Here is a 26474-nt window from a genome sequence, read left to right as displayed (position 1 = left end):
AATAATTATGACAAGAAGGGCTTCACTTAAAGAACACTCCAAAGCCTTAAGTTTGGTGTAAGCATTTACCACCCTCAATATGTGTTGCCTAACATTTCCGTCAATAGTGTATTTCTGAAGAAGTTTAGCAAAAAGCTCATGAGCATACACTTTGTCGGAGCCTTTAAATTGCTCCTCCATTTCAGTGAGGAATTCTTTAGCAGTTTCTTTCTTAGGGAGTGCTTCAGAAATGTCCGGCGATATTGTCGCTTTCATGATGAGAAGCGCAATATGGTTGGACTTGTTCCACTTTTCCATCTTCAGAAATGGAGCGGAAGCTGAAATCATCATAAAAATTCATAAGTAAACTTGCATGATTATAAATTTACGTTGGTAAATAAACAAACATGCCAAGTATTTAATTTCAACTCCATGTCAAAACACCGTTGGGCAGAAAAAAACATGGAATTAAAATATCATAGGGGATGACTCATAATAATAAAACAACGTTGGTCCGAATTAAAATTAGAGTCATTTCATTCTGAATTTAAACATCAACATGAAAGAAAATATCATTATTTTTATGTCTAAAAATTCATCATGCAAAAAACACATAAGTCCTGAATAAAAAATCTCGTTGGTTCAATTTTACCCAGAATAATAATGTGTTCATTTTAGTTTTAGGCATTTTCTATTTTTAACGGTGCAAAAACATAATAACTATTAACTTAAAAGCACTGTAAAAACAGAAAATCACGACAGTGATTTTAGCCCAAAATCCACACGGCTGTCCGAAATGCAGCTCAGTCCAGTAGCGTAATTTTTTTTTGGCTGGACTGAAAATACCTGGGCTGAAGCCCACGGCCGGATATGGCCCGTTAAACACCCGACGGCCCGGCTGGGAGCCGCGCGTCGCTTTCAGTCGTCGGATCGAGCCGACGGCTCGGATCGCCCCGCAAATGAGCAAAACAGCCGGCTGGGTCAAAGACCATTTCCCCTCCTCCTCCCCGATTCTCCCACTCTAGCAGCGGCGTTCGATGGCGGCCCGAAAAGCACGCCGGCCATGGCGGCGCAGCGGCTGCGCTCGCCGGAGCAGCATGCCGTGGACGACGTCCGGCGTGCTCCTTCGTCGAGCGTGGCTGCTAGCGTCCGCATACATGGCGCGTCAAGGAGGGAGGATGGGCGGCGGCCACCGCGGCATGAAGGGCGACGGCGACCTGTGCGGCGTCGGCCACACAGGAAGCACGTCCATTAGGGCGGCGGCGGCGGCTCAAGTTCTTCCCGCGCGTCGTCCCGAGGACGGCGGCGTCACGGCGTCTCCGCCCTCGCAACCGCGGTGGACGCGGTGCGGGCCCCGAAGGGAAGAGGCGGCTACGCGGCGCATTAGGTGAGGATTCTCCTCATTGCTTCTTCAATTCGTGTACATCAGTGCTTGATTTGGGGGGAAAACAGTCCCAATTGCAGAATTAGGGTTCTTACGAAATTTGGGGATTTTTTCTAGGGTTCTTGATGTGGGGATTCTACTGGTTGTATACTGTTTAGACCTCTGCCTTCTAATTTGCTTAGTGCATATGGAAACAGAACTGAAGCATGATCAATTTTAATCAACTTAACATGAAGGTGAGCATTAGATCTTAACTGAGATTAATTAAAATTGATGAACATAGGTGGCAGTACTGATCCGTAGCAAAATTAGAGTATCACATAATTATTTGCAGACGGCAATTTGCATGAACATCAAACAGTAGCATGAGCATGGGACTAAAATTTTCAATCTTGATCATAAAACCCTAAACCTGACTTGATCTAAACTTCATGTTGATCTACAGATCAATGATATAGGGACCTATTGCAATCATAACTGGCGACTGATACCATTGTTGGATTAATAATGCATCTCTAGGATACCATTAGCAAGAACTGGTTGCATCTAGATCACCTAAAAGCATGAACAGAGAAGGGTTTTAGGGGATCATTACATGTCACGGCAGTGGACATGATCGCCTGCTTGGTGCAGGCTTGATGCAGGGGTGATGTAGTCGAAGTAGAGGTTCTGCTCGACGTCCTGATTCCTTCAGGGCGCCACCGGCACTGCCCAGGGACAGCGGCGGCGGCTGGCTTAGGTCTTCCCGTCGCTGCAGCACTCCCCCTGATCGGATGGGGTGAGAGAATATCGGGAGGAGAGTAAACCTTACGTGAATTGTGATCTCGTAGGTGGCCAGCTCTCTCCCGTATCCCCTTTTAATATGGCGCTGGCGACAGGGGACCCAAAACCTGAGTTGGTTTTTGGGCGCCCCCGATCAGGGCGCGTTAGTTCTGATCGAGGCTCACGTGCGTTGGTATGTGGACCCCTTCACTTATCGTTATCCCTTCAATTTTTTTTGTTAGACTAATAGATCTAACGGGCCTGTTTAAGCCGTCAGATCAAAACCAACAGTTAAAATCAATGTTGATGGTGCATTGGCACGCAACAGAAGAGGAGGTGCAGTCGCCGCGGTGTGCCGTGATCATACTGGGACGTACCTTGGATCCTCCGCCGTGGTATACAATGGGATTAGAGATCCAACTATCCTGGAAACTTATGCATGCAGGGAAGCTTTGGCTTTGGCAGATGATCTTCTCGAGCGGAGGCTAAAGGTGGCATCGGACTGCCTGGGAGTGGTGAATGATATTAACAAGGGCACGGGAGAAGCCCATGCTGCCATCGTTCATGAAATAACAAGTCATAGTAATAGTTTTGCTTTCTGTGCTTTTGTTCATGAGTCTAGAAACCACAACTTCGAGGCTCATAACGTCACGAAGTTTGCTTGTAATCTGAGTGTAGGTAGACACGCATGGCTGGGTAATCCTCATGACCTTGCACGTGTGCCTATGAACATCCTTGAGTAATAAAGTGGCGAGGTTTTTCTAAAAAAAGAATTAGTGTGTTCTGCTAGGGTTTGGGGCATCCTTGGATCACTAGACTGGTAGCCGCCCTTGGGCGTGTATCTCTCCTTTCCATCCCCCTGGCTCTACTTCCCCGAACCCCTTTCTTCCTGTGAACCCTAGCTACCAAATCATCTGTATCCACTACTGATTGAGTGAGTAATCGATTGAATCCGACAAGGAGCGTGTCAAAAACACATATCAAGAAATCCATCAAGGGAAAGATGACTAACTTTCTGGCGAAGGCTTTCCAGTTTGAGACTGCACTACCGTATCTAGCTCGTTCATCCACTGTAGTTGTATAACATTTGCTGTTTATCACAAGCAGGAAAGACTGGCAATGGGAACTTCACTGGAAGTCTGGACAGCAAAGCAGCTGGAAACCATAGAGTATATCAAGCAAACCTATTTATTCTTCTTCAAAATGGGATAATGTCAGGGATTTGCATCGGTTGGTGCATGCATCCATATCAAGAAAAACCATATACTTTATCAGGAAACTATATTGGCTACCAACAGCCAAAAATGAATGCTGGTAAAATACTAGAAAAACTCTCACATGGGCGGTCTAGTAATAAGGCAACTTAATTTGAGAGGAATCGTTTGGTTTGAGATGAAGCTATTTTGTAACGTTCATGTGACGTACATAAATTTGTTTCTGGTTTCGATAGTTGATTTTCTCATGCGGCACATGTGAAGGACAGCTGCAAGAACTCAAGAAATCGATGGATGGAAAGATTACAAACTATCTGATGAAGGCTTTCCAGTTTCAGACTGCCCCTACGGTGTGTCTCGTTTGTGCACTCCATCTGATCATGATGATACTGTCTAAGCCAGTGCATTGGAACTTTGGATATCTCATTTAGACGATCTTAGCAATCTTGTTTTATGTTGTACTGTTGTCAGATTGAGCGGAGATGGTCAGTGAGATTCACCTTTTATTTGCGAGCTCTAAAATTCAGTTTTGTTCATCTCTCTTCATTTTTTGGATGGTCAGAAGACCGAACGGCTCACAGATTCCAAAAAATATCGGTTACTACACAACGTAGCTTAGAAGTTGTGCACTGTCATAAAACCCCTTGTCGTCAACACGTCAATGATTCATGAATGAATGTGTGCAGGGAGAGTACAAAATTTAGTCTTAAATATTTTTCATCACCATCAACAACATGCCAAAGGCAAGCCAGAAAACATATCAAGAAATCTATCGTGGGAAAGATGAGTAGCTTTCTGCCAAAGGCTTTCCAGTTTGAGACTTCAGTACCGTGTCAGCTTCATGCACTGCGGCTGTATAACTTTTGCTGTTTATCACAAGCAGGAAAGGCTGGCAATGAGAACTTCAAAGCTGCCAGTGGACGTCTGGACAGCAAATCTGGAAACTTGTAGTGTATCAAGCAAACCTATTTGTTTTCCTTCAAAGATGAGGTAATCCCAGTTCCTCTGCATCCATACTAAGCAAAAGCATATACTCTGCTTCAAATCTATATTGGCAACCACCAGCCATAAAGGAATGTGGGTACTATACTTGAAAAAACTCTACACATGGGTGGTCTAGCAATATATAAGACAACTTAGGCCTCCTTTGGTTTGGAGGAATTTCATAGGAATTCTAAAGGATAGGATTCTTATAGGATTTTTTCCTTTAGAGCCCTTTGGTTCATAGGAATGGATTCCTATTCCTATATAGGATTGGTTCCTATCCTCCACATTTCATAGGAAAATAAAAATGAGCCTAGACTCAATGGAAAAATTCCTTTGGTGTCAACCAAATGACATCTTGTTTCCTATTCCTACTCATAGGATTTGAGATACATGTCATCTCATTTCCTACAAGATTCCTATTCCTACGATAATCCTATCCTATGAACCAAAAGAGGCCTTAATTTGAGAGGAATCGTTTGGTCTAAGATGAAACTATTTTTAATGTTTAGTTAACATGTTGTACTTAAATTTGTTTATGGTTTTATTAGTTTGTTTGTGGGCGAGATGTTACTTTTTTACTTTATTATTCTATTACTTAAGTAATTTTCTTATTTGTGACTGTGGAAGTACTTATATGTTGTGATTGATTCGTTCTTTAACCATGCCACCACTCGTTACACAATAATGAGTCTGCTAAACAAGTGTTCCATCTAAGGTTCCACTTGTTACACAAACTACAAAGCCAAGTAGTCAACTACAATGGCAACTCCGGCGGCCACCTCGTTGGCCCTCCTCGCCGTCCTCCTCCTGGTGGACTTCACCGCAGAAGCCGGCGTGATCCGGTGCAGGGACCCCGGCTGCCCCTCCGGCAACCACCGCCCCGGCGAAGGCATGTACCGCGCCTGCCCAGTAGCGGTCGAAAAGAAGGCGCAAAAGTTAACCAAGTTATTACTTGAACCGTTTGAATTCAGCAAAAAACACATACGCCTTGTTTTCAAGCACGGATGGACTACTACACTGTTCAATGTTGCGTTTTTTTCAGATCTTATAATCAAGTCGCCATCACTCAGCCACATGTAAATTAGTAGCAGGTCTAAAAAACATATGAAGGAATCCATGCAAGGAAAGGTAACAAACTTTCTGAAGAAGGCTTTCCTGCTTCAGACTGGAGGCCCCCTGTACCATTCATGCCCATTCATCAAAAGCAATGGAAAAAAGACAAATAGTTCGCTGAATACTAGCTGCAAAGCTGGTTAAACATACAAATTATGTCAACCAATAATGCAATTACTTTGTCCCAAAATTATAGTACTGGAGTAACAGCCACAAATGAACAACGATGGTGCTATACTAGATAGAAAAAGCTCTCTGTACACATGACAACATATTCTTAAGTCCGGGCCCACTCTATTCACCCCCGCATCAAAGATGTGACAAAAGCGCACTTCAGTGACATCTCCGGTTAATTTCCGTCCGTTGAATCCGCCATCATCAGCCATGGACAATCTGCATGACAGAGCTATTATTAGTCTCCGTCTACCTTCCGACAAGACATTTGAGACCTGTTTTCAAATTTTCGTTTTCCTTTTTCATCTTCGTTTTTTATACTTTAAATAACTTGGGACTTTTAAAAAGTGTTCGTAATTTTGATCGAGAAATAAGAAAAATATTAATGATTTTTTTAACAAGTTCATGTATTAAAAAAGATAATTACATTGAAAAAAAATTCGCCAATTCAAAAAATGTTGATAAATTGGAAAATATCCTAAAAATTCAAAAACAGTTTGTCACTTACAAAATAGTCTACTGATTCATAAAATGTTTGAGGATTCCAAAAATCATTAAGCATTTTGAAAATTGATCGTTAAATCAAAAAAAGTTCGAGAATTAAAAAATTTGTAAAACCAATTTCCAAAAGTAATGTTCGCCTATTCAAGAAAAATGTTTTATAAAATGTTCACAATTTCAAAAATATATTTGCAAATAGTATAAAAGGTTCATGAATTCAATTTTTTCATGATTTTAGTAAATGTTCTAAAATTTGAAAAAAAATTATTAATGAATTTGTAAAATGTTCATGATTTAAAAAAACATTCATGGTTTTTTCAACTTGTTCACAATTTCACAAAAATGAGAGTGATAGTGTATCTCAGATGTGTTCACGAGTTTTAGAAAACATTCATGATTTTTTTTTCTAAAATCGTTCACGATTTCATTAAAATTAGAGTGATAGTGTATCTCGGTAATGCAGCAAAATATGATCATGGCCATTGGTGATCGAGCTCCTAGGAGGCGCTGCGTACGTGTCGTGCATGGACGATGGCCATGCATCGACGGCTAAACGTGCATGGACGATGGCCATGCATCGACAGCCTTTAGCCACATAGCTAGGCGGCTTCATCCTGCCCACGGACTTCTCCTGCAGCAGCGCTGGGAACGGCGGCGTGCTCTGGTGCAGGGACCCCGGCTGCCCCGATGGCAACCACCGCCCTGGCGAAGGCAAGTACCGCGCCTGCCCGGCCTACAGCGACTACCAGGTTGTCTTCTGCCCATGATAGAGCTCCCATGATCGGCACGAGCTCTTAGCCATCTGATCGTCCTTGTCACGTACGTATGGTTGTAACCATGGGAGAATAATCTGATGAACATACAGGTTGTGTTGGAGTATCAGCATCAGTGTTCTTGTGTTTGTTTGGCGCTTGGAGCTCACGTTGCTTCTCATCGATCAGTTTCAGTTAATTTCTTTTCCTTTTTGATTGATGACTCACAAGAGATCCAGCGCCTCACGTAGACTAGACTAAAATATCTCAATTACTTACTCAATCCGTGCTCATAAAAAATTAAACCAAGTTACTTGAACCTTTTGAATTCAGACAAAATTCATACGCCTTCTTTTCTAGCACGGATGGAGTACTAGCTACACTGTTCAATGTTGCTGCCATTGACGGTTTTTTCAAGATCTTAATCAAGTCGCCATGGATCGGTCACACGTGACCCCCACAAAAAAAAAAAGACCAGTCACATGTGAATGGCAGGTCTAAAGAACATATATATGAAGAAATCCATGGAAGGAAAGGTAACAAACTTTCTCAAGAAGGCTTTCCAACTTTAGACTGCAGGCCTTTGTACACTCGAGTTGTACACTCTTTGTTGTTGTCTATCAAGAGCAGGAAAGGCAAGCAATGGAAAGAAAACCGAATGGTTCGCTGAAAACTAGCAAAGCTGGTAAAATTGCAAATATATCAAGCAATGCAATTACTTTGTCCCAAAATCATACTGGTCACCAACAACCACAAACGAATGATGGTGGTGCCTCTAAAACCGCATCGATCCGCACGAATAGCTTTACAGACTCTGTTTGTGTTGACGACATCTGTTTAGAACAACGAGCAAACGGAAGGGAACAAAGATAAGTTTTAGCAAAAAGACTAGTAAAAATACAGTACGACTAAAAAGACAAGAGAAAAAATAGTGGAAAGCTTCACATGTTCTCCGAAAGAACACCGACCTGGCGACCTCTCCACATGTTCTCCGATTAACATGGAAGGCCTTCCTCGTGAAGTAATGCCGCACCACCTTGCCATGAGACCCAATCAAAATTTGTCATCGATGAGCCACCTCGCTGCGCTACCGGCACTGTTATCAAGTGTTTATTCAGTTTCATTCCCAAATTTGCAAACAATAATTTAGGCTCCTTTTACCAATCATGTTTAGAGAGTGTATTTTTGTTTCTCATGTTGCACACTGCAGTGTTGCATGTTACCGTGTTGCAGTGAAAGAGTACGATCTAAGGTCCGTCAGAGGCACATTACGTGCTTCGAATTATATTCTCCTAGATGCTGGCTTCTCTCCTGGAACTGAAAGGCCTCTATATATACGCATGCACTCTGTTGCCTAGAGGGTGCGCTCTACCAAGACAAGACATACTTACAATGGCAACTCCGGCGGCCATCTCCTCGGCTATCCTTCTCCTCCTATTCTCGTTCTCGCTCACCGCCGGCGCCAGGGGTGCCACCTTCACCGTCATGAACTTTTGCCCTTTCGTGGTGTACCCGGCGGCCATCCCGGTCGGCTGGGGCGCGGAGATAGGGACCGGCCTGGGGATCGGCCAGGCGTGGAACCTCGCGGTGCCCGCCGGCGCCTCCTCGGTCAGGATATGGGCCCGCACCAACTGCACATTCGATCCCGCCACCGGCCGCGGTAGCTGCGGAACCAGCGACTGCGACGGCGCGCTGCGCTGTGACGACTACAGGAAGCCGCCCGTGACGCAGGCCGAGTTCACTCTCGGCTCCTCCGGCAGCGCCCCGGACAGCTACAACTACAGCATCTCGCTCGTCGACGGCTTCAACGTGCCTATGGGGATCCTGTGCAGAGCCCGTGGGGACGGCGGCTTCCTCACGTGCTACGACCCCGACTGCTGCGTAGCCAGCCACCGCGCCGGCGACGGCAAGCGCCACACCTGCCCTTTCAACGACCACCGCGGTGACGACAGCAACATCGACTATGAGGTCGCCTTCTGCCCATTCCCTAGTTACCCCGAGACGACGTGCGTCCATGCATGAGCAGGGGCATGGCTTCAAATTAGCTAGCCATTTCATGGCAACATTATCTCAGCTAAATTGAGCGACGAATAAAATTCAGCAATGTTCTTCAGTTCTTGTGTCTGGTTGTGCAGCCAACTCGGCATGAACCTGATGTTTCTTTAGTGATGTGTTCTTTCTTATCATGGAACTATTTTAGTGATGCTCTGGTAGAATAATAATATTGCAGTTGCTACTTCATGGTTGTGAGATTTTCTTAAGTGTCTGTCAATCGACAGCAAAATGATGTTACGATTTGCATTTTGGTTCTTGCAGCCCGGGGTCAAACAGCCAGTTTCCTTTTCTCACCACTGGTTCTTTTCTTCACCGTTCGATAAAAATTCAACGGCTCGTGTGCCCGCCTAAATATTACATTCACTACTTGCTTAATCCACAAGACATTTTATTTTTTGTCGTACTCTATGGTCTACGCTGCCAGGGAGGTTTTTCTAGGGGGGGAGCAAGAAGTCGATAAGCTGGCGTAAATGCTCACCCGCGGTGACCATACCTGCCATCGGCCATTGGCACCATGTGAAGGACAGCTCCAAAGACTGAAGAACTCCATTGAAGGAGAGATAACAATCTTTCTGACGAAGGCTTTCCAGTTTCTGACTGCACCTACCTAGGTTCTAATTCATCATGCATTCCATTTGATCAAGTAATCATAATGATATTGTCTCAGCCAATGTATGTATTAGAAATAAATTGATGGTGAATAGAAACGTTGGATATCTCAACTGGAAGATATTAGTAATCTTCTCATATATACTCTACTGTTAAGTTGAATGAGAGATTTGTCTGCGTGAGACTGACATTTTATTGGCCAATGTCTGAAATTCTATTTTGTTTTTCTTCCCTATTATTTCATGGTACAGTCCAGTAGGGATCCAACGGCTCACAGAGACCAAAAAAGGTCGGTTACTACACTGGTTAGAAGTTGCGCACAATCATAAACACCCTTGTCATCAAGATGTCAACAATTCATTACTACACTATACGACCGGCTGTCACCATGCTTCCCCTGAGTCCCTGACTAAATGTCTGCTGAGAGACTACAAAAGTTACTCTTATTACTTTTTTTTCCACCATCAGTAATATAACAGGCCAAAGGGCAGGCCCAAACACATATCAAAAAATCCATCAAGGGAAAGATGACTTAACTTTCTGGCGAAGGCTTTCCACTTTGAGACTCCACTACCATGTCTAGCTCGTTCATGCACTGTAGTTGTATAATCCTTGTTGTTTATCACAAGCAGGAAAGGCTGGCAATGGAAACTGCACTGGAAATATGGATATTCTTCTTGAAATTTGTGTCGGTTGGTGCATGCATCCATATCAAGCAAAACCATATACTTTGCCATGAAACTATATTGGCTACCAGCAGCCAAAAATGAATGCTGGTACGATACTAGAAAAAACTCTCACATGGGTGGTGTAGCAATAAGGCAACTTAATTTCAGAGGAATCGTTTGGTTCGAGATGAAGCTATTTTGTAACATTCATGTGACATGTGGTACATAATTTTGTTTTTGGTTTCCATAGTTGATTTGTTTATGAGGTTTATTTTTTTTACTTCATAATATAATCTATTATTTACATACGTTTTTTCTGAGGGTGGAAGTACTCTTATGTACATCTTTCTTTTGGAGGATGGATGTACTTAATTATGTTACGATTTGTGTTCTGCTTGTTTCAACTTGGGCCCAAATATCCAGTTTTCTTTTCTCACAATACATTCTTCTCTTCACCACAGATCCAACGGCGAGTTACTTCATTCATAGAAACAGAGAGTAAACAAATCAGCTCCTTGATAAGACAAATAGTAAATAGATCAAATTTGATATGCTACGTAAGGTAGCTGCATCCTCTACTATTTCAAACAGCAACAGAAAATCTTCATGTTAATTATCACACACTAAGATATGGTGCTAGAATATACTCCCTCCGTTCCTAAATATAGGTCTTTGTAGAGATTTCACTATGGACTACATACGGAGCAAAATGAGTGAATCTACACTCTAAAATGCATCTATATACATCCGTATGTGGTTCATAATGAAATCTCCCCAAAGACTTATATTTAGGAACGGGGGAGTATAAAACAAGTTAAGTTTCATTTTATTCACTGTTAAATATTAATGTTTACTCATTTCAATTCAAAAAAATAGAGTAAATTTCACTCGACTCGCTGCAAAAAGAATTAACCATCACTCCATTTGCATCCCTGTTAAATCAAGAGATCCAAGTTTCACTAAATTATGGCAACGCAAAGCCACAAATTTAATGAGAATGGCCTTCTTGTGGCTTCTCATTCCAATGGTATGTTCTCAGGTGGACCCCAACCATATATGTTCTCTACTGCAGTATCGTTTCTGACCAGTTCTGACATGGCACTAGACAATTGTCTTCTAGTTGAGAGTGAAGTTCAGTAGGTAAATAAACTCAAGTGTTCGATTGGTTTCTTGGAAATAATGACACACTTAAGGAAGGCACTACAACAATCCTCAAGCGAGACAGAACTTAGGACATGACCGACAAAAACACTACATAGTTGATTTCATATCAGCATATCACTAGAATGTTAATTCTCCTCAGTTACAAACTTACAATTCGAAGGAAATTCATTGTCACCTGAAAAGCAACATGTCACATGGGCCTCATCAGTAGTTAACAGTTGCAATTGGCAAGAATTTTTTTATCATAGCGGTTGCAGCTTGTACAAGTAAGTAATCACAGGAGATAGCATTTGCCGCTATAATATAATATAATTACCTAGCGGCATAGTCGTCCCATACTCCCATTCAGGTAGCTGGAGATGAGATCCTACAAGGAAAATAGTTGAGCGACAAGGCGGTGCTCCTTTCAGTTTCAATCATGGCCATTGCTCGTACTTGGTTGTTGGCCATGTCAACAGCAAGAAGCCATGCCTTAGGGTGCTGGAATTTGACCCTGGCGATGAGGTAAACAACAGCACCTTCATCATCATTCAGGCTGACATGTCCAAAGATTTTGCAAGTTTCTCTCTGCGGCCTCATCACTGTTGTGAGCCTTACGCAGCAGCATTCCACAGCGTACCAATGCAGACCGCATTGTCGTGTCGATTCGGATGGCGGATGCATTGACAGTGAAGTCGATTTTCCAATCCTCGGGGCACCCCAGGCTTTACACTTTATGCTTCCGGCTCGTATGTTGTGTGGAATTGTGAGCGGATAACAATTTCACACAGGAAACAGCTATGACCATGATTACGCCAAGCTATTTAGGTGAGACTATAGAATACTCAAGCTTGAGGCAATCCCCCACGACAGCGACGCTTCCATAAGGCTTTGGACAGCAGTCAAGCGCCTTGCCGCAATGGCTTCCGGGCCTTACCGGCAGCGGCACAAGGCGGATTTTGGCGTCGTCGTCGTCGTCATTGCCGTCATGGAGCACGTCGCAGAGCAGTATTCCGTGCCAGAGATCAACCCAGCCAACGGCTCCCCTGCTCCCGATGGTGATGACAGAGTTGGTAACATGCTGAAAGTGGCGGCGGCCAGGGGGGGAGCGGCATCGGGAAGGGTATCGGCGGCGGGTCCAGGAGCACCTTCTTGGAGGTCGAACACCAGTCCTCGGATTTGAAGAGGTAGAGCACGAGTTTGAAATACGAGGCTTGGGACAGCGCGGCGATAGTGAAGTGGTCGCCGCCGGCGCGGGGGAGGACGGCGACCTCATCGTCTGAGGGTGAGGGTGAGCGAGGAGCCTGAGCGACGGGCCTCCCCCTGTGGAGCTACCTAGCTGGTAGACGAAGTAGTCGCACATCTTGTGCGTGATGTTGTTGGGTGGGGGGCCGCGGCCGATGGCGACGCGGAGGACGAAGAAGCCATCCACCGCGCAAAGGATCTTGGGTTCCTGGAGGAAGTCTTGGGCGGGATCGGGATGCTGCGTCCTCTTGTTGAGGTGCACGGAGAGACGGGAGGGGATCGGCGGGTGAGCAGGCCATAGGGAAACCACCATCTGATTGCCTGTGCTGGTAAACGTTTGGGCCGTGCTGTGGTTGGTGCTTCCGTTGGTGGTGTCGATGTAGGCGCCGGAATCGACGAGGACGCAGCAGGCGGCCGCCATGGATGGGAAACCCTGCCCTACCCTAGATTTCTTTCTTTGGATTTCTCTTCTCTTCTCAGGTTAATCTTAGGTGGGTGAGAGATGGGGGGTTGAAGCAAGAACAAGAACAAGGACGAGAGACGGCGCGACTAGTTGAAACCCTAGCTATCGCGCACACCTCGTTTTTTTTTTTTTTGGGTTTTTTTTAGGGGGCGCATACCTCCCGTGACCACGGTTCCAGCGGTGACCATGTTTCCATGTAGATAGATGGGCCCGCAGAGCCCATCCATTTTTTTCCCTCTTCACAAAAATAAGGTTTGTGCTTGCAGAAGAGGAGAGGCGGAGCACGATCCAAGCCGGCATGCGGCAATGGTCGCAGAGGAGGAGGTCTGCGTCGAGCAACCTCCAGGATTCGTCTCCATCAACAATGAGCACAAGGTGCTGCGTCGGCGCAAGGCCCTGTACGGGCTGCATCAAGCGTCGTGGGCCTGGAACGCCATGCTCGTCGACATGGGTTTCAGGCGCTACAACTCTGAGAACGCTGTCTATATGTACGCGAGTCAGGCCACGAGTTCCTACTTTCTCCGCGTGTATACCGATAATCTCGTGATCACCAGAGCTGACGCCGGTGAAATTGACAAGTTCAGGACGGCGATGAAGGCCACGTTTCGGATGGGTGGTCTTGGATTACTGTCTTACTACATGGGCATTGAAGTGTGTCAGGGCATCTCCAGCCGCGTTTTCAGAAAGGCCTTCTCAGGTGTTTTTTTTTTTTTCGCCGGCGCCGAAAAATCGATCCAGTCGCACCCTCAGGAGCCCGATTTTCGCCGGCCTGGGCCAAAAACAGCGCCGGCGGATTCAGGCCGAACCCGGCGCGCTGGGGGCAGGCGAACTTTTTTGGCGCGAAAAAGCCGCGGGCCCGCCGCGTCAGCGACACGGCTCTCTTCTCGGCCCTTCGTCGTCCTCATCACCTCGTTTCCCACGGCGATCAATGCCAAAGCTGCCGCGCTGCCGCGCCGGTCAGCCTGCGCCATTGATGCCTCACGGGCGGCGCAGTAAAGGCCGGATGACGCGCGTCCCTTGACCTCCCTCGCCCGCCACGCGTAAACACGGCGGGCACGCGTACGGGCGGCGCCTCGGTCTATATAAGACGCGCCCCAGCAAGCTCGGTGATCTCACGCTCTCTCGACGCCGTCGGTCCCCCCTCTCCTCTCTCTCGCCGTCTCCAGTTCATCACCCATGGCCGAGCGCTTCCCAGGCGACGGCGCGGCGGCGAACGGCTTCGGCCGCCGCCATCTTCACGAGGACGAGACTCGCCTCCTTTACGAGGCCGAGTACCCGGTCCCGCCGGACATGCGGGTGCCGGGGGCGTGGAGGATCAGCGTCGGCGGCGTGCCGGTGCCCCCAGTACCCACCGGCGCGGCGTGGCGCGCGGAGATCGCGCGCATCCGCTCAAACCTGCCGCAGGCGGCGAGGGAGGGGCCACGGTACGTCCCAGACAGCCCGCTCTGGGACCCGTATTTCCGCCGCCGTCACGCCCAGCAGCTCGAGGCCACCAACGGCGTAGAGCCCTCCGGCAGACTCAGCGCCGCCGGCCGGCGTCGGTGGTGGGGCGTGCCCGGGCGCACGTTGGAGGCCGTCCTTGAGTACATCGAGGGCGGCAACACGCCGCGCCTCGAGTACCCCGCTCCCCCGTCTTTCTCACGCCGCCGGGGAAGCTCTTGGACCCCGAGGCGCATGGAGACCGGGGGGTCCTCCTCCTCGTCCGGCGGCTCGCCCTGCCTCCGCCCCGTCAAGCCGGAGCCCCAGGGCACGCCGGTCAACGCGCGCACCCGCAGCTCCGGCGTCCGCATCGGCGCCAACGCCTCCCCACCCACCGGCCGCTTCGTCCTCGTCGAGCCCAAGCCGGAGCGGCCTCTCCAACGAGGACGCCCTGCGGTGGGCGCGGGACGACTACCTCCGCGACGAGATGGTCCGGCGGCGCCGGGCCCTGGAGGAGATCGCCGCCCGCAAGCGTGGGCGCGAGGACGAGCACGGCGTCGTGGTCCTCGACGGCGACGACGACGACGACGACGCCCCCGGACCATCCAACCCGCCGCGCCAACCGGGGGAGGGATGCAGCAGGGACGGCGGAGGCGTAGGCAGGGGCGGCGGCGGCGATGACGATGACGATGACGACGACGACGACGGTGGTGACTACACGCGGTTTTACAGCCTCCTCGTCATGTAGAACCGCGTGGGCGGGCGGTGAGGGAGACGGCGGGGTAGCCCGCGGTAGTTTTTTTTTTCTTTTTTTATAAAATATGTTTAAGTTTGAATAAACTCGCCGATGTTTGCGTTGAATTTGAGTCATGTTTGCACCGTTTTTGATTTTTTTCGACTAACCGTGAGCGCCGTGACCGGGGGACATCACGTCCCCAGTATGCGGTTTAGCGCCGGTGCGCCCAGGGAGCGATTTTTTGCCCCTTCTGAAAGGCCAACGGCTAGAGATGCCCTCAGGATGCAGCTGGCGTGACCATCGCGCAGAACACGTATGCCGGCAGGATCATCGAGCAGGCAGGATTGACGAGTTGTAACCCGTGCCAAACGCTCATGAAGGTTCGTCAATTTCTAAAAGGTGTGACATGATTTCGAAGAGACCGGATCTATATATAAAAAAGTTTTAGGGTTTCAGAATAAATTCCAGAGACATTTGAAGAATACGGGATTTTTTTTAACACAATAAAGATGTAAGGGCTCATACATACGCATATGTACTCATCCCTATCAACACACGCACGCACACCCTATCTTATGAGCACCTTCGAGAGACTGAGTCATCATTTATTTTGAGATTTACGAAGTCACCGTAGGCAACTCGTCGTCGATGGAAACGTCTCCTCCCACCGAAAGTGCATCGCTGAAAATTAACTTGAACTCTGATGAGCTGAGGATATCACTGTGCCTCAAACCATCCAAGTACATATTGGTTTGCAAAAAATACGGGATTTTGTTTGTGAAAGAAGGTTATGAAAGAGACAGCTATGCAGTCCTTTGCATGTTCGCGCTCGTCCGTCTAACAACGTGCATGCATGCAAAGGCTTACCTAGCTAGCTGTGTTCTGGAAAGATCTCTCCTGGGGTCTCGATACCTAGGATCGACCTGGTGCTGCTCCTACCTACACGTACGTACGTATATATGTGGTTCAGATATTGATAATAACCAGCTAAAAGGGCCAATCATGGATGCACGCCGCTAGTTTATTAGCGTGTTTGCAACTCAGGGGCCACAAATTTACATCTAAAAGCGAATTCAAGACGTTGCCGTGTCACCGTACTCATCACACACCGCATGCAAACGCTGTTTTCATTTCTTTTCTTTTGCTAGACCATCCAGCTTTGATCATGAGATGATTACCATCTACTTTTCCCACCGAGAAGTGGATAAAGATTTACACCTACCTAGTTACCAACTACTCCCTTCGTTTTCAAATATAAGTCTTTTTAAAGATTCCGCTATGAACTACATTCAAAGCAAAATGAGTAAATCTACACTAAAACATGTCTATATACATTCATATATAGTTTGTAGTGAAATCTTTAAAAAGACTTATATTTACGAACAGAGGAAGTACTAGCTATCAGCTTTACTTTTGTTGCTGTATCGATCAATAAACGAAAATCCTAGGCTTACGGGATGGTTTCACGGAAGTGGGCTACGGGATGTACGTGTCCTACCCTCATTAATCCACTCCCCCGTGAAATTCACGATGTGGGCCTTTCTTTCCCTCCTATTTGCAATGGCAATTTGACAACTCAGCCTGTAAGCTTGCTTCAGTATAAATCTGCCTGTCGGTGTCAAAACCAGCGGATCTCGGGTAGGGGGTCCCGAACTGTGCGTCTAGGCGGATGGTAACAGGAGGCAGGGGACACGATGTTTTACCCAGGTTCGGGCCCTCTTGATGGAGGTACAACCCTACGTCATGCTTGATTAATATTGATGATATGGGTATTATAAGAGTAGATCTACCACGAGATCGGAGAGGCTAAACCCTAGAAGCTAGCCTATGGTATGATTGTTGTTTTTACGGACTAAAACCCTCCGGTTTATATAGACACCGAAGAGGGCTAGGGTTACACAGAGTCGGTTAAAATGGTAGGAAATCTACATATCCGTATCGCCAAGCTTGCCCTCCACGCCAAGGAAAGTCTCTTCCGGATACGGGACGAAGTCTTCAATCTTGTATCTTCATAGTCCAGGAGTCCGGCCGAAGGTATAGTCCGGCTATCCGGACACCCCCTAATCCAGGACTCCCTCAGTAGCCCCCGAGCCAGGCTTCAATGACGACGAGTCCGGCGCGCAAATTGTCTTCGGCATTGCAAGGCGGGTTCTCCTCCAAATTCCGTGTACTTGCTGAATAGTGTCCGGTTTCTTGTAAATGTAGTGCTCCTTGGCTTCTACGCCCAATAATGGCCGTCTTCCACGTGTCAAACGAATACGAAATGTCAGGGTGTTTTCTTTATATTTACACCCCTAGTCGCGTGAATGAGCCGCCTATTTAAGGGGACGAGGATTTAGATCCAAACCACACCTTCTCCCCTCCGCGAGTATTCATCGGAGCGTATCCGACAGAGGTCCATTTTATCATGGCCGGCCGCAGCAGCTCCTCCTCTCGCCCTTCCAGCCCTCAGCCTGGAGATTGGAAGAGGTGCTCCATCCCGCACAGCGAGCTAGCGACGCTCCAGACCAAGGGATTTCTCCCCCCGGCCTATATGGTCCCGGTTCGAGCCGGACTTGCCACCTATAATGACGGAGAGCAAGCGGAGAGCGCCCCCAATCCCTCCAAAGGAGAGCAGGTATGCCTTGTCCCTTACTTAATAAGAGGGCTCGGATTTCCAATTCATCCGTTTCTCCGGGGCTCCTGGAGTTCTATGGCCTCCAGCTGCACAACCTCACGCCTGCCTCCATATTGCATATCGCGGGCTTCGTAGCCCTTTGTGAGCTGTTTTTGGGCTACGAGGCTCATTTCGCATTGTGGAAAAGGCTATTCTGCCTTGTGCCCCGTTCTCAGAAGGGGTCAATATATCAAGTGGGCGGAGCCGAGGTGTGGCGCATCGCCGGGACCAGATATCTATCCGGAATCCCAAAGAAGGCGTCCGAGGACTGGTCTTCGGAATGGTTTTATATAGAGGACGTCCCGCTGCCGGATCCTGTCCGGATCGGCCTCCCTGAGTTCGACAGTGCTCCCCTAAAGAAGCGCCTAAGTTGGCGTCCACGGAGCCCTCAGAGGGAAAGCGACAAGGACGTTCTTTATCTGATGGGCCGGATAAGATTGTTAGCCCATTCCGGACTGACCATGATCAGGGTCATGGCCGCATGCATCATGCGAGGGGTGCAGCCGCTCCGGTATAGAGGCCACCCCATGTGGGACTTCAACGGGGAGGACGACGCCACCTGCCACGGCCGTAAGGGGCCGGATTCGGCTGCCGCTCTAATAAAGACCTTGTCCGCTTTGTACAAGGGAGAAGAGGAGGAATTTCTCCGCGTCAACCCACAGGGTGGATTTTCTATGTATAATCCCCCAAGTTGGGTAAGTGGACACTTTTACTTGCCCATCCGTTTTATATTCTCATCGTTAAATATTCAGTCTAACGACTTCAACGCAGGAACTGCGCCAGGCTGTTAAATAAATAAACAGCCCTCCTCCACGACCCGAGGATCCGGGATGGTCCCTCGACCCGGCCTCTCAAGAGGATCCGGACTTATCTGTGGAGCTGATTGATGGGGTGTTTCATCAATTGAGTAAGGACAACGCCTTGGTGGCCATCACGGCCGATTACCCAGGGCTACTCCCAGCCTCACAGGTAACTGAGACCGAAGTCCCAGCACTTTGAAAAGGGATCTATCCTCGCGTATTTTCGATTGCCGTATGACAACCGTGTTTTGCAGGGGAGGTCCTTGAGACGGGAGCCCGAGCCTGCAGTGACTAGCCAACGAGGGGCGGCAAGGCCCCGCGGGCTGAAAAGAAGTGCGGTCCGAACTGAGACGCCGGCGCGAAGGTATAGCGCGCCATCTTATTCCCAGGTGTTATTCCTTCAAGGCATACTAACGCTCGTGCTTTCTTCAGGACGAAGAGACCTCGCCGGACTATATCCGGAGAGGTTGCCAATCGCGCCTCCACCAGCCAGGCTCCAAAGCCTGGTCCGGAAGCGGAGGCGAACACGAGGCGCGCACCGGACGCTCCTCTGACAGAGGATGCGGATAGGCTCTCTGCCACCAATTCCGAAGTGGAGAGTGCCATGAACCACAAGCGTCGCCGGACAGTTCTTCGCGACGCTTGTTTCTCCCAAGAGGCATTGGATGCCTTCAATTCGGGAGATGCGTACCTCCGTGCCACTTAAAATGGTCTAACCAGAGCCATGGAGCAATATGTAAAAGACGGGTAAGAAAATTATGGTAATTATATATATACCAGTAGCCCCCGAGACTTGAAACAGTTAAAATAACTGATTTAAGGATCATTTGTTATACATGTATTTACAGAAAAGAATACCCTACTGTCCCAGGAGCTGGAAGAGTGCAAAGCCTAACTTGAGGCCGCACTAGCCGCGGCAGGGGAGCCCAAGGAGACCCCCTCTGGTAATATACGCTTTGAAAGATAAGTATTTTGCGAAGTGCGACGTGGGTGCAAATCTGACAAATGAAATTGCAGATGGCGCCGGATTAAATCCGGAAGAGCAACAACTCCGATGCCAGCTGAAGGCTGGTGAGAGCGTGCTGACAAAGGTGAGGCGGGAGAAGAACGATCTCCAAGATGCCAACACCAAGCTGGGCGTTGAACTGAAGGATGTTCGTGCCCAGCTGTTGGACTCCGTGAAGGAGAATCAGCGACTTCGACGTAGCATATATAGTAAGTGCTTAAACGAACTTTGAAAAAAGAGTTCGGCGAGGAAGTCGACTAACAGAGTAATGTCTGTAGGTATGCTAACAGGTCGTCCTGCAGAGGAAATGCCCGGTTCTATGGGTGACCTTCTTCCCGAGCTCTCACAACTGCACGAGCGAGTTTGGTAGGTGATGCAAAGCGTCGCCCAGGTCTTGTGGCCATCCGTCTCCATGCCCGAAGGCCTTGGAGAGCTTGTAGAGAAGCTGAAGGGAGCGCGGCGGCGCTTCCGATTATGGAAGATGTCGGCCTACCGTCAAGGCGCCAGGGAGGCCTGGGCCATGGTGAAGACGCGGTACATGAAGGGTGACCCAAACCACATGGCCGTGGTCGGACCCGTGGGGCCCGATGGGAAGGAGATCCCTGTGAGCTTAGTATACGGCCAAGTAGAATTGGCCGCAAAGTATTCTCAACAGGACTGTAAACTGGACAGCCTGTTAGATGGTATTGAAGAGGAATACAATCAGTTAGATTGACTATGTCATTATAATTGACATGTGTAATGCCTTCTAGCTGGATTGTAGATCGTTTGTCATGGCCGACCTTTTTTGCTTCAACCTCGGGACTTGACGGTCCAAAGTGTGTCCGAATACCCTCGCGGTTATATAAGAACCGGGGTATGCATGGAGACCAGGCGTAGGGGTCATTAGTGCTTGAACAGACAAGTGCCCAACTAGTTATGTTATATTACATGGTTAGTAAGAAACATCTTCCAGGGAGAATAGTTCCGTTAGGGGTTCCTTTCCCTGGGAGGCATGCCCTAAAGTGCATGTCCATTCTGCGAAAATAGACGTAGGAAAAACATCTGGGGGCGTATAGATAAATAAAAAAAGATCATCTTTAGTTCACCGACCGAATATTCCCTTAAGAACACTAGCTTTCGGCTTCATCTAGTCTGAGGTACACATCCGGCTGACCCGGCAGTAACAATCACAGAGGTGCTCCCTTTACCACCTATCCAAACAATCGGGAACGTAGGGGTAAGCACAGGAGTCAGGCAACCCATCTTGGCCAAAACTTAAGTCATATTGATGCATATAATGGTGAATAAAAGGTACATGCGGAAGTGTGACACATGTGTTGGGCATGAAGCCCGTATGAATAAACTTCTGTTCAAAGAAGCCCCCAGGTTTAATGAGCGCGGATAGCGCATCACTGTATGACCCTTTAAAGGCTATAAGAGAGAGAGAGAGAGAGAGAGAGAGAGAGAGAGAGAGGGGAGAAGGAGAGAAATGTAAGACATAAAGTATATAAAAAATGGACAGAGGAAGAAGACGGACACAGAGTCCGGCGCTAGGGGTAGAATCTTCGGAGACGGGCTGCGTTCCATGGGTTCGGCTCGAGTCGGTTATCCGATGCATCTCGCAGGCGGTATGCTCCACCAGTCAGGACTTGGTCAATTATGAAGGGACCTTCCCACTTGGGCTTGAGTTTGTCCTTTTTCTTGTCCGGCAGGCGTAGAACTAATTCGCCAACGTTGTAATTTTTGGCCCGTACTTCTCTGCTTTGGTATCTTCGAGCCTGCTGTTGATAGAATGCGGAACGGGCTTTTGCCACGTCACGCTCTTCCTCCAAGGCGTCCAAACTGTCCTGCCGATCGAGCTCGGCTTCTCTTTCTTCGTACATGCGCACTCGAGGTGAGTCATGAATTATGTCGCAGGGCAAAACTGCCTCTGCGCCGTACACCATGAAGAATGGTGTGTATCCGGTGGTGCGATTCGGCATGGTCCGCAGCCCCCAGAGTACGGAGTCGAGCTCCTCTACCCAGTGCGTATTAGATTCCTTAAGGGACCGCACTAATCTGGGTTTGATGCCGCTCATGATAAGACCATTTGCACGTTCAACCTGGCCGTTAGTTTGTGGGTGATAGACGGAAGCATAATTGAGCTTGATGCCCATGTTTTTGTACCAGAGTTTTACCTCGCCGGCCGTAAAGTTCGTGCCGTTATCAGTGATGATGCTGTGGGGGACGCCGTAACGGTGTACAACCCCGGATATAAAGTCTATCACCGGTCCGGATTCGGCCGTCTTAACAGGCTTGGCTTCTATCCATTTGGTGAACTTATCCACCATGACCAGTAAGTATTTTTTCTTGTGGGTTCCGCCTTTAAGGGGTCCAACCATGTCAAGCCCCCAGACCGCGATGGGCCAAATGATGGGAATAGTTTGGAGGGCGGTGGGTGGCATATGTCTTTGGTTTGCAAAAAGCTCGCAACCGACGCATCGTGGGACTAAGTCCTGGGCGTCTGCCCGGGCCGTCGGCCAATAAAAGCCTGTACGGAAGGCCTTGCTTACAAGGGACCGAGCTGCAGCGTGATGACCGTCGAGTCCGGCATGAATTTCAGCCAGGAGGTTCCGCCCTTCCTCTTCGGAGATGCACCTTTGAAGGACTCCGGTAGTGCTTTTCTTATAAAGCTCTCCCTCATGGACTTTATAGGCTTTAGATCGCCGCACTATGCAGCGTGCCTCATTTTGGTCCTCGGGGAGTTCCTGCCTGGTAAGGTAGGCGAGGAATGGTTCTGCCCACAGGGCGATGACGGCCATTATTACGTGGACCGAAGGTGTTATTTCATTGGCAGAGCCTCCAATTATGTCAGAGTGTTCGGTGTCGGGCAGTGCGGTTGGGTCCGGGCTGTTATTGCCAGGTTCCCCTTCCCATACTACGGACGGCTTGAACAGCCTTTCCAAGAAGATGTTGGGGGGACTACATCGCGTTTTGCGCCGATGCGTGCCAGGACATCTGCCGCCTGATTATTTTCCCGGGCTATATGGTGAAATTCGAGCCCTTCGAACCGAGCTGACATTTTTAGGACGGCGTTGCGTTAAGCTGCCATTTTTGGATCTTTGGCATCAAAGTCTCCATTTATTTGGGATATTGCGAGGTTTGAGTCCCCACGCACCTCTAGGCGTTGAATGCACATGGATACTGCCATCCGGAGACCATGTAAAAGGGCCTCATATTCGGCTGCATTGTTGGAGTCCGTGTACATTATCTGGAGTACGTATTGAACTGTGTCTCCTGTGGGGGACGTCAAAACGACGCCAGCCCCTAGACCGGCCAACATTTTGGAGCCGTCGAAGTGCATGACCTAGTTTGAATATGTGCCATACTCTTTAGGGAGTTCGGCCTCCGTCCATTCTGCGACGAAGTTAGCCAAGACTTGCGACTTGATAGCTCGTCGTGGCTTGTAAGTTATGTCGAACGGGAGGAGCTCAATGGTCCATTTTGCAATCCGGCCCGTCGCGTCGCGGTTGTTTATAATATCGTTAAGTGGCACTTCCGAGGCTACTGTTATTGAACACTCTTGAAAGTAGTGTCGCAGCTTCCGGGATGCCATAAATATCGCGTATGCAATCTTTTGATAATGCGGGTACCATGACTTGCACGGAGTAAGGACAGTGGACACATAGTAGACCGGCTTTTGAAGGGGGAATTTGTGTCCGTTCGTTTCTTGTTAGACGACGAGCACTGCGCTTACGACCTGATGAGTTGCAGCAATGTATAATAGCATTGGTTCGCCAATGTTTGGCGCGGTCAGGACTGGGTTTGTTGCCAAGATGGCTTTTATTTCATCGAGTCCGGCCGTGGCTGCATCCGTCCACTCGAAGTGTTCGGTGCGCCGAAGGAGGCGGTAAAGGGGTAGGGCCTTTTCTCCCAAGCGGGAGATAAAGCGTCTTAGAGCCGCCACGCCTCCGGTTAATTTTTGTATTTGTTTGAGGTCCTTCGGGATATCCAATTGTGACAGAGCTCGGATCTTGGCTGGATTTTCTTCAATTCCTCTACCGGATACAATGAAGCCCAAGAGCTTTCCGGCTGGAACACCGAAAACGCATTTTTCCGGATTGAGCTTGATGTCGTATGTTTGGAGGTTACCGGATGTTAGCCTCAAGTCGTCTACTAGAGATTCGACATGTCTTGTTTTAACGACCACATCATCTATGTATGCCTCCACTGTTTTACCGATCTGGTTTGCCAGACATGTCTGGATCATGCGCTGATATGTTGCGCCGGCGTTTTTGAGCCCGAAGGGCATTGTGTTGAAGAGGGCTGTATGGTGTGATGAATGATGTTGCGGCTTGGTCTGAGTTTGCCATCTTTATTTGATGGTAGCCGGAGTATGCGTCGAGGAAACACAACAAATCGTGTCCTGCGGTAGCGTCGATAATTTGATCAATGCGGGGCAGAGGGAAGGGATCCTTTGGGCAAGCCTTGTTAAGGTCTTTAAAATCAACGCACAGGGGCCAGGATTTGTCCTTTTTTGGTACCATCACCAGGTTTGCTAGCCAGTCCGGGTGTTTTATATCTTTGATGAATCCGGCCTCCAATAGCTTGGCTAGTTCCTCTCCCATGGCCTGTCTCTTAGGTTCGGAAAAACGCCGAAGAGCCTGTTTGACTGGCTTGAATCCTTTTAGGATATTTAAGCTGTGTTCGGCCAGCCTGCGTGGGATTCCTGGCATGTCTGAAGGGTGCCAGGTGAAAATGTCCCAGTTCTCTCGTAGGAACTCTCGCAGTGCGGCGTCTACATCAGGGTTTAACTGTGCCTCGATGGAAGCTGTTTTATTGGGGTCCGTTGGATGGACCTGGAATTTGACTATTTCGTCCGCCGGTTTAAAGGAGGTGGACTTGGATCTTTTGTCGAGTATCACATCGTCCCTATTCACCATGGAGCGCAGCGCAGTCAGTTCCTCAGCCGCTAGGGCTTCGGATAGCGCCTCGAGGGCTAGTGCGGCTGTCTTCTTTTCGGCGCGGAGTGCTATGTCCGGATCACTAGCGAGAGTGATGATTCCGTTTGGCCCGGGCATCTTGAGCTTCATGTACCCGTAATGGGGTATTGCTTGGAAGATTGTAAACGCTTCCCGCCCGAGCAGAGCGTGATATCCGCTACTGAACGGGGCCACTTGGAACGTGACCTCTTCGGACCTGTAATTATCCGGCGTGCCGAACACCACATCTAGTGTGATTTTTCCTGTACAGCGCGCTTCCCGACTGGGGATTATTCCTCTAAAGGTTGTGCTGCTTTGCTCAATGCGGTTCCAGTCTATTTCCATTTTTTGAAGGGTTTCCTCATAAATGAGGTTCAATCCGCTGCCGCCATCCATGAGTATCTTGGTAAGACGAAAGCCGTCCACCATTGGACTGAGGACCAATGTGGCTGGTGCTCGGGCTGTTCGGAATTTAGGTTCATCACTGGCGTTAAAAATAATAGCCGTGTCACTCCATGGGTTTATTGTTGCTACTTGGTATACTTCGGCAAGGCTGCGGAGTGTTCTTTTTCGCATATTATTTGATGCGAAAGTCTCGAAGATTGTTAATACCGTACTGGTGTCTCTGGGGTGACTTTCTGTGGCTTCTGGAATTAGAAGATCTTCGCCAATTTTTGCCACCTGCCGGAGTATCCAACATGCTCTAAGGCTATGAGTTGGTGTGGCACCCTCTGCACTGTGAATTTTACAGGGTCCATTAAGCCATCCTTCCAGCACGGTTCCGTGCCCTGTAGAGGGCTTTTGCTTTTTGGTATTTTATCCGGGTGTCTGGCGATGATGCATCCTTTTATTTCGGACTGGGTTTGTATTCAAGGCCGGATTGTCCCAAAATTTTATTTCGGTTTTCCAGGCGCTTTCCATCGCACAGTACTTTCGTACTATGGACGCCAAGTCAGCGAAGCGTGTAATTGTTGGGGAACGTAGTAATTTCAAAATTTTCCTATGCACACGCAAGATCATGGTGATGCATAGCAACGAGAGGGGAGAGTGTAGTCTACGTACCCTCGTAGACCGGCAATGGAAGTGTTGACACAACGTAGAGGAAGTAGTCGTACGTCTTCCCGATCCGACCGATCCAAGTACCGAACGTACGACACCTCCGAGTTCTGCACACGTTCAGCTTGATGACGATCCCCGGACTCCGATCCAGCAAAGTCTCGGGGAAGAGTTCCGTCAGCACGACGGCGTGGTGACGATCTTGATGTTCTACCGTCGCAGGGCTTCGCCTAAGCACCGCTACAATATTATCGAGGATTATGGTGGAGGGGGGCACCGCACACGGCTAAGAGAACGATCACGAAGATCAACTTGTTTGTCTAGAGGTGCCCCCTGCCCCTGTATATAAAGGAGCAAGGGGGGGGGGTGCGGCCGGCCCTAGGAGGAGGCGCACAGGAGGAGTCCTACTACCGGGAGTAGGACCCCCCCCTTTCCCTAGTTGGATTAGGACTTGGGGGGAAGGAAGAGAGGGGGGAAAGGAAAGGGGGGCGCCGCCCCCTCCTTGTCCAATTCGGACTTGGGGGGGGGGGGGCAGGGGCGCGCGGCAGCCCCTAGGCCTCCTCTCCTCTTTCTCCACTAGGCCCATTAAGGCCCATTAGGTTACCGGGGGGGTTCCGGTAACCTCCCGGTACTCCGGTAAAATGCCGTTTTCACTCGGAACACTTCCGATGTCCAAACATAGGCTTCCAATATATCAATCTTTATGTCTCGACCATTTTAAGACTCCTCGTCATGTCCGTGATCACATCCGGGACTCCGAACGAACTTCGGTACATCAAAATATATAAACTCATAATGAAATTGTCATC

General features: G+C 48.6%; 2 protein-coding genes across 3 annotated transcripts; both read left to right on the top strand.

The window, feature by feature from the left end:
* Positions 1-991: 991 nt before the first annotated feature.
* On the top strand, positions 992-4538 carry LOC125507055. 2 transcript variants are annotated; one of them, XR_007282832.1, is made up of 2 exons: positions 992-1366; positions 2194-4538. XR_007282832.1 is itself a non-coding variant. In XM_048671750.1 (2 exons), the coding sequence occupies exons 1-2, from the start codon at positions 1017-1019 to the stop codon at positions 3291-3293; spliced, it is 411 nt and encodes a 136-aa protein (XP_048527707.1). In that variant the 5' UTR covers positions 992-1016; the 3' UTR covers positions 3294-4499. The 2 variants fall into 2 exon arrangements, 1 of the variants encoding a protein (XP_048527707.1); XM_048671750.1 differs by having other exon boundaries at positions 3233-4499.
* A 3695-nt stretch (positions 4539-8233) lies between these two features.
* Positions 8234-8975, top strand: LOC125555471 (thaumatin-like protein). The gene has a single exon (XM_048718414.1). It carries the CDS (start codon positions 8259-8261, stop codon positions 8886-8888), a length of 630 nt encoding a protein of 209 aa, XP_048574371.1. The 5' UTR covers positions 8234-8258; the 3' UTR covers positions 8889-8975.
* Positions 8976-26474: the final 17499 nt, after the last annotated feature.

This window comes from Triticum urartu, chromosome 5, assembly GCF_003073215.2.
Source record: "Triticum urartu cultivar G1812 chromosome 5, Tu2.1, whole genome shotgun sequence".
Taxonomy (NCBI): Eukaryota; Viridiplantae; Streptophyta; class Magnoliopsida; order Poales; family Poaceae; genus Triticum; species Triticum urartu.
Note: the sequence above shows the minus strand (reverse complement) of the source record. Positions and strands in the feature narration are given on the sequence as shown.

Coding starts and splice junctions, on each gene's coding strand:
- LOC125507055 (XM_048671750.1), top strand. CDS start 1,017: ATGGCGGCCCGAAAAGCACGCCGGCCATGGCGGCGCAGCGGCTGCGCT. Junction 1,367..3,232: donor GCGGCTACGCGGCGCATTAG/GTGAGGATTCTC, acceptor TATCACAAGCAG/GAAAGACTGGCAATGGGAAC.
- LOC125555471 (XM_048718414.1), top strand. CDS start 8,259: ATGGCAACTCCGGCGGCCATCTCCTCGGCTATCCTTCTCCTCCTATTC.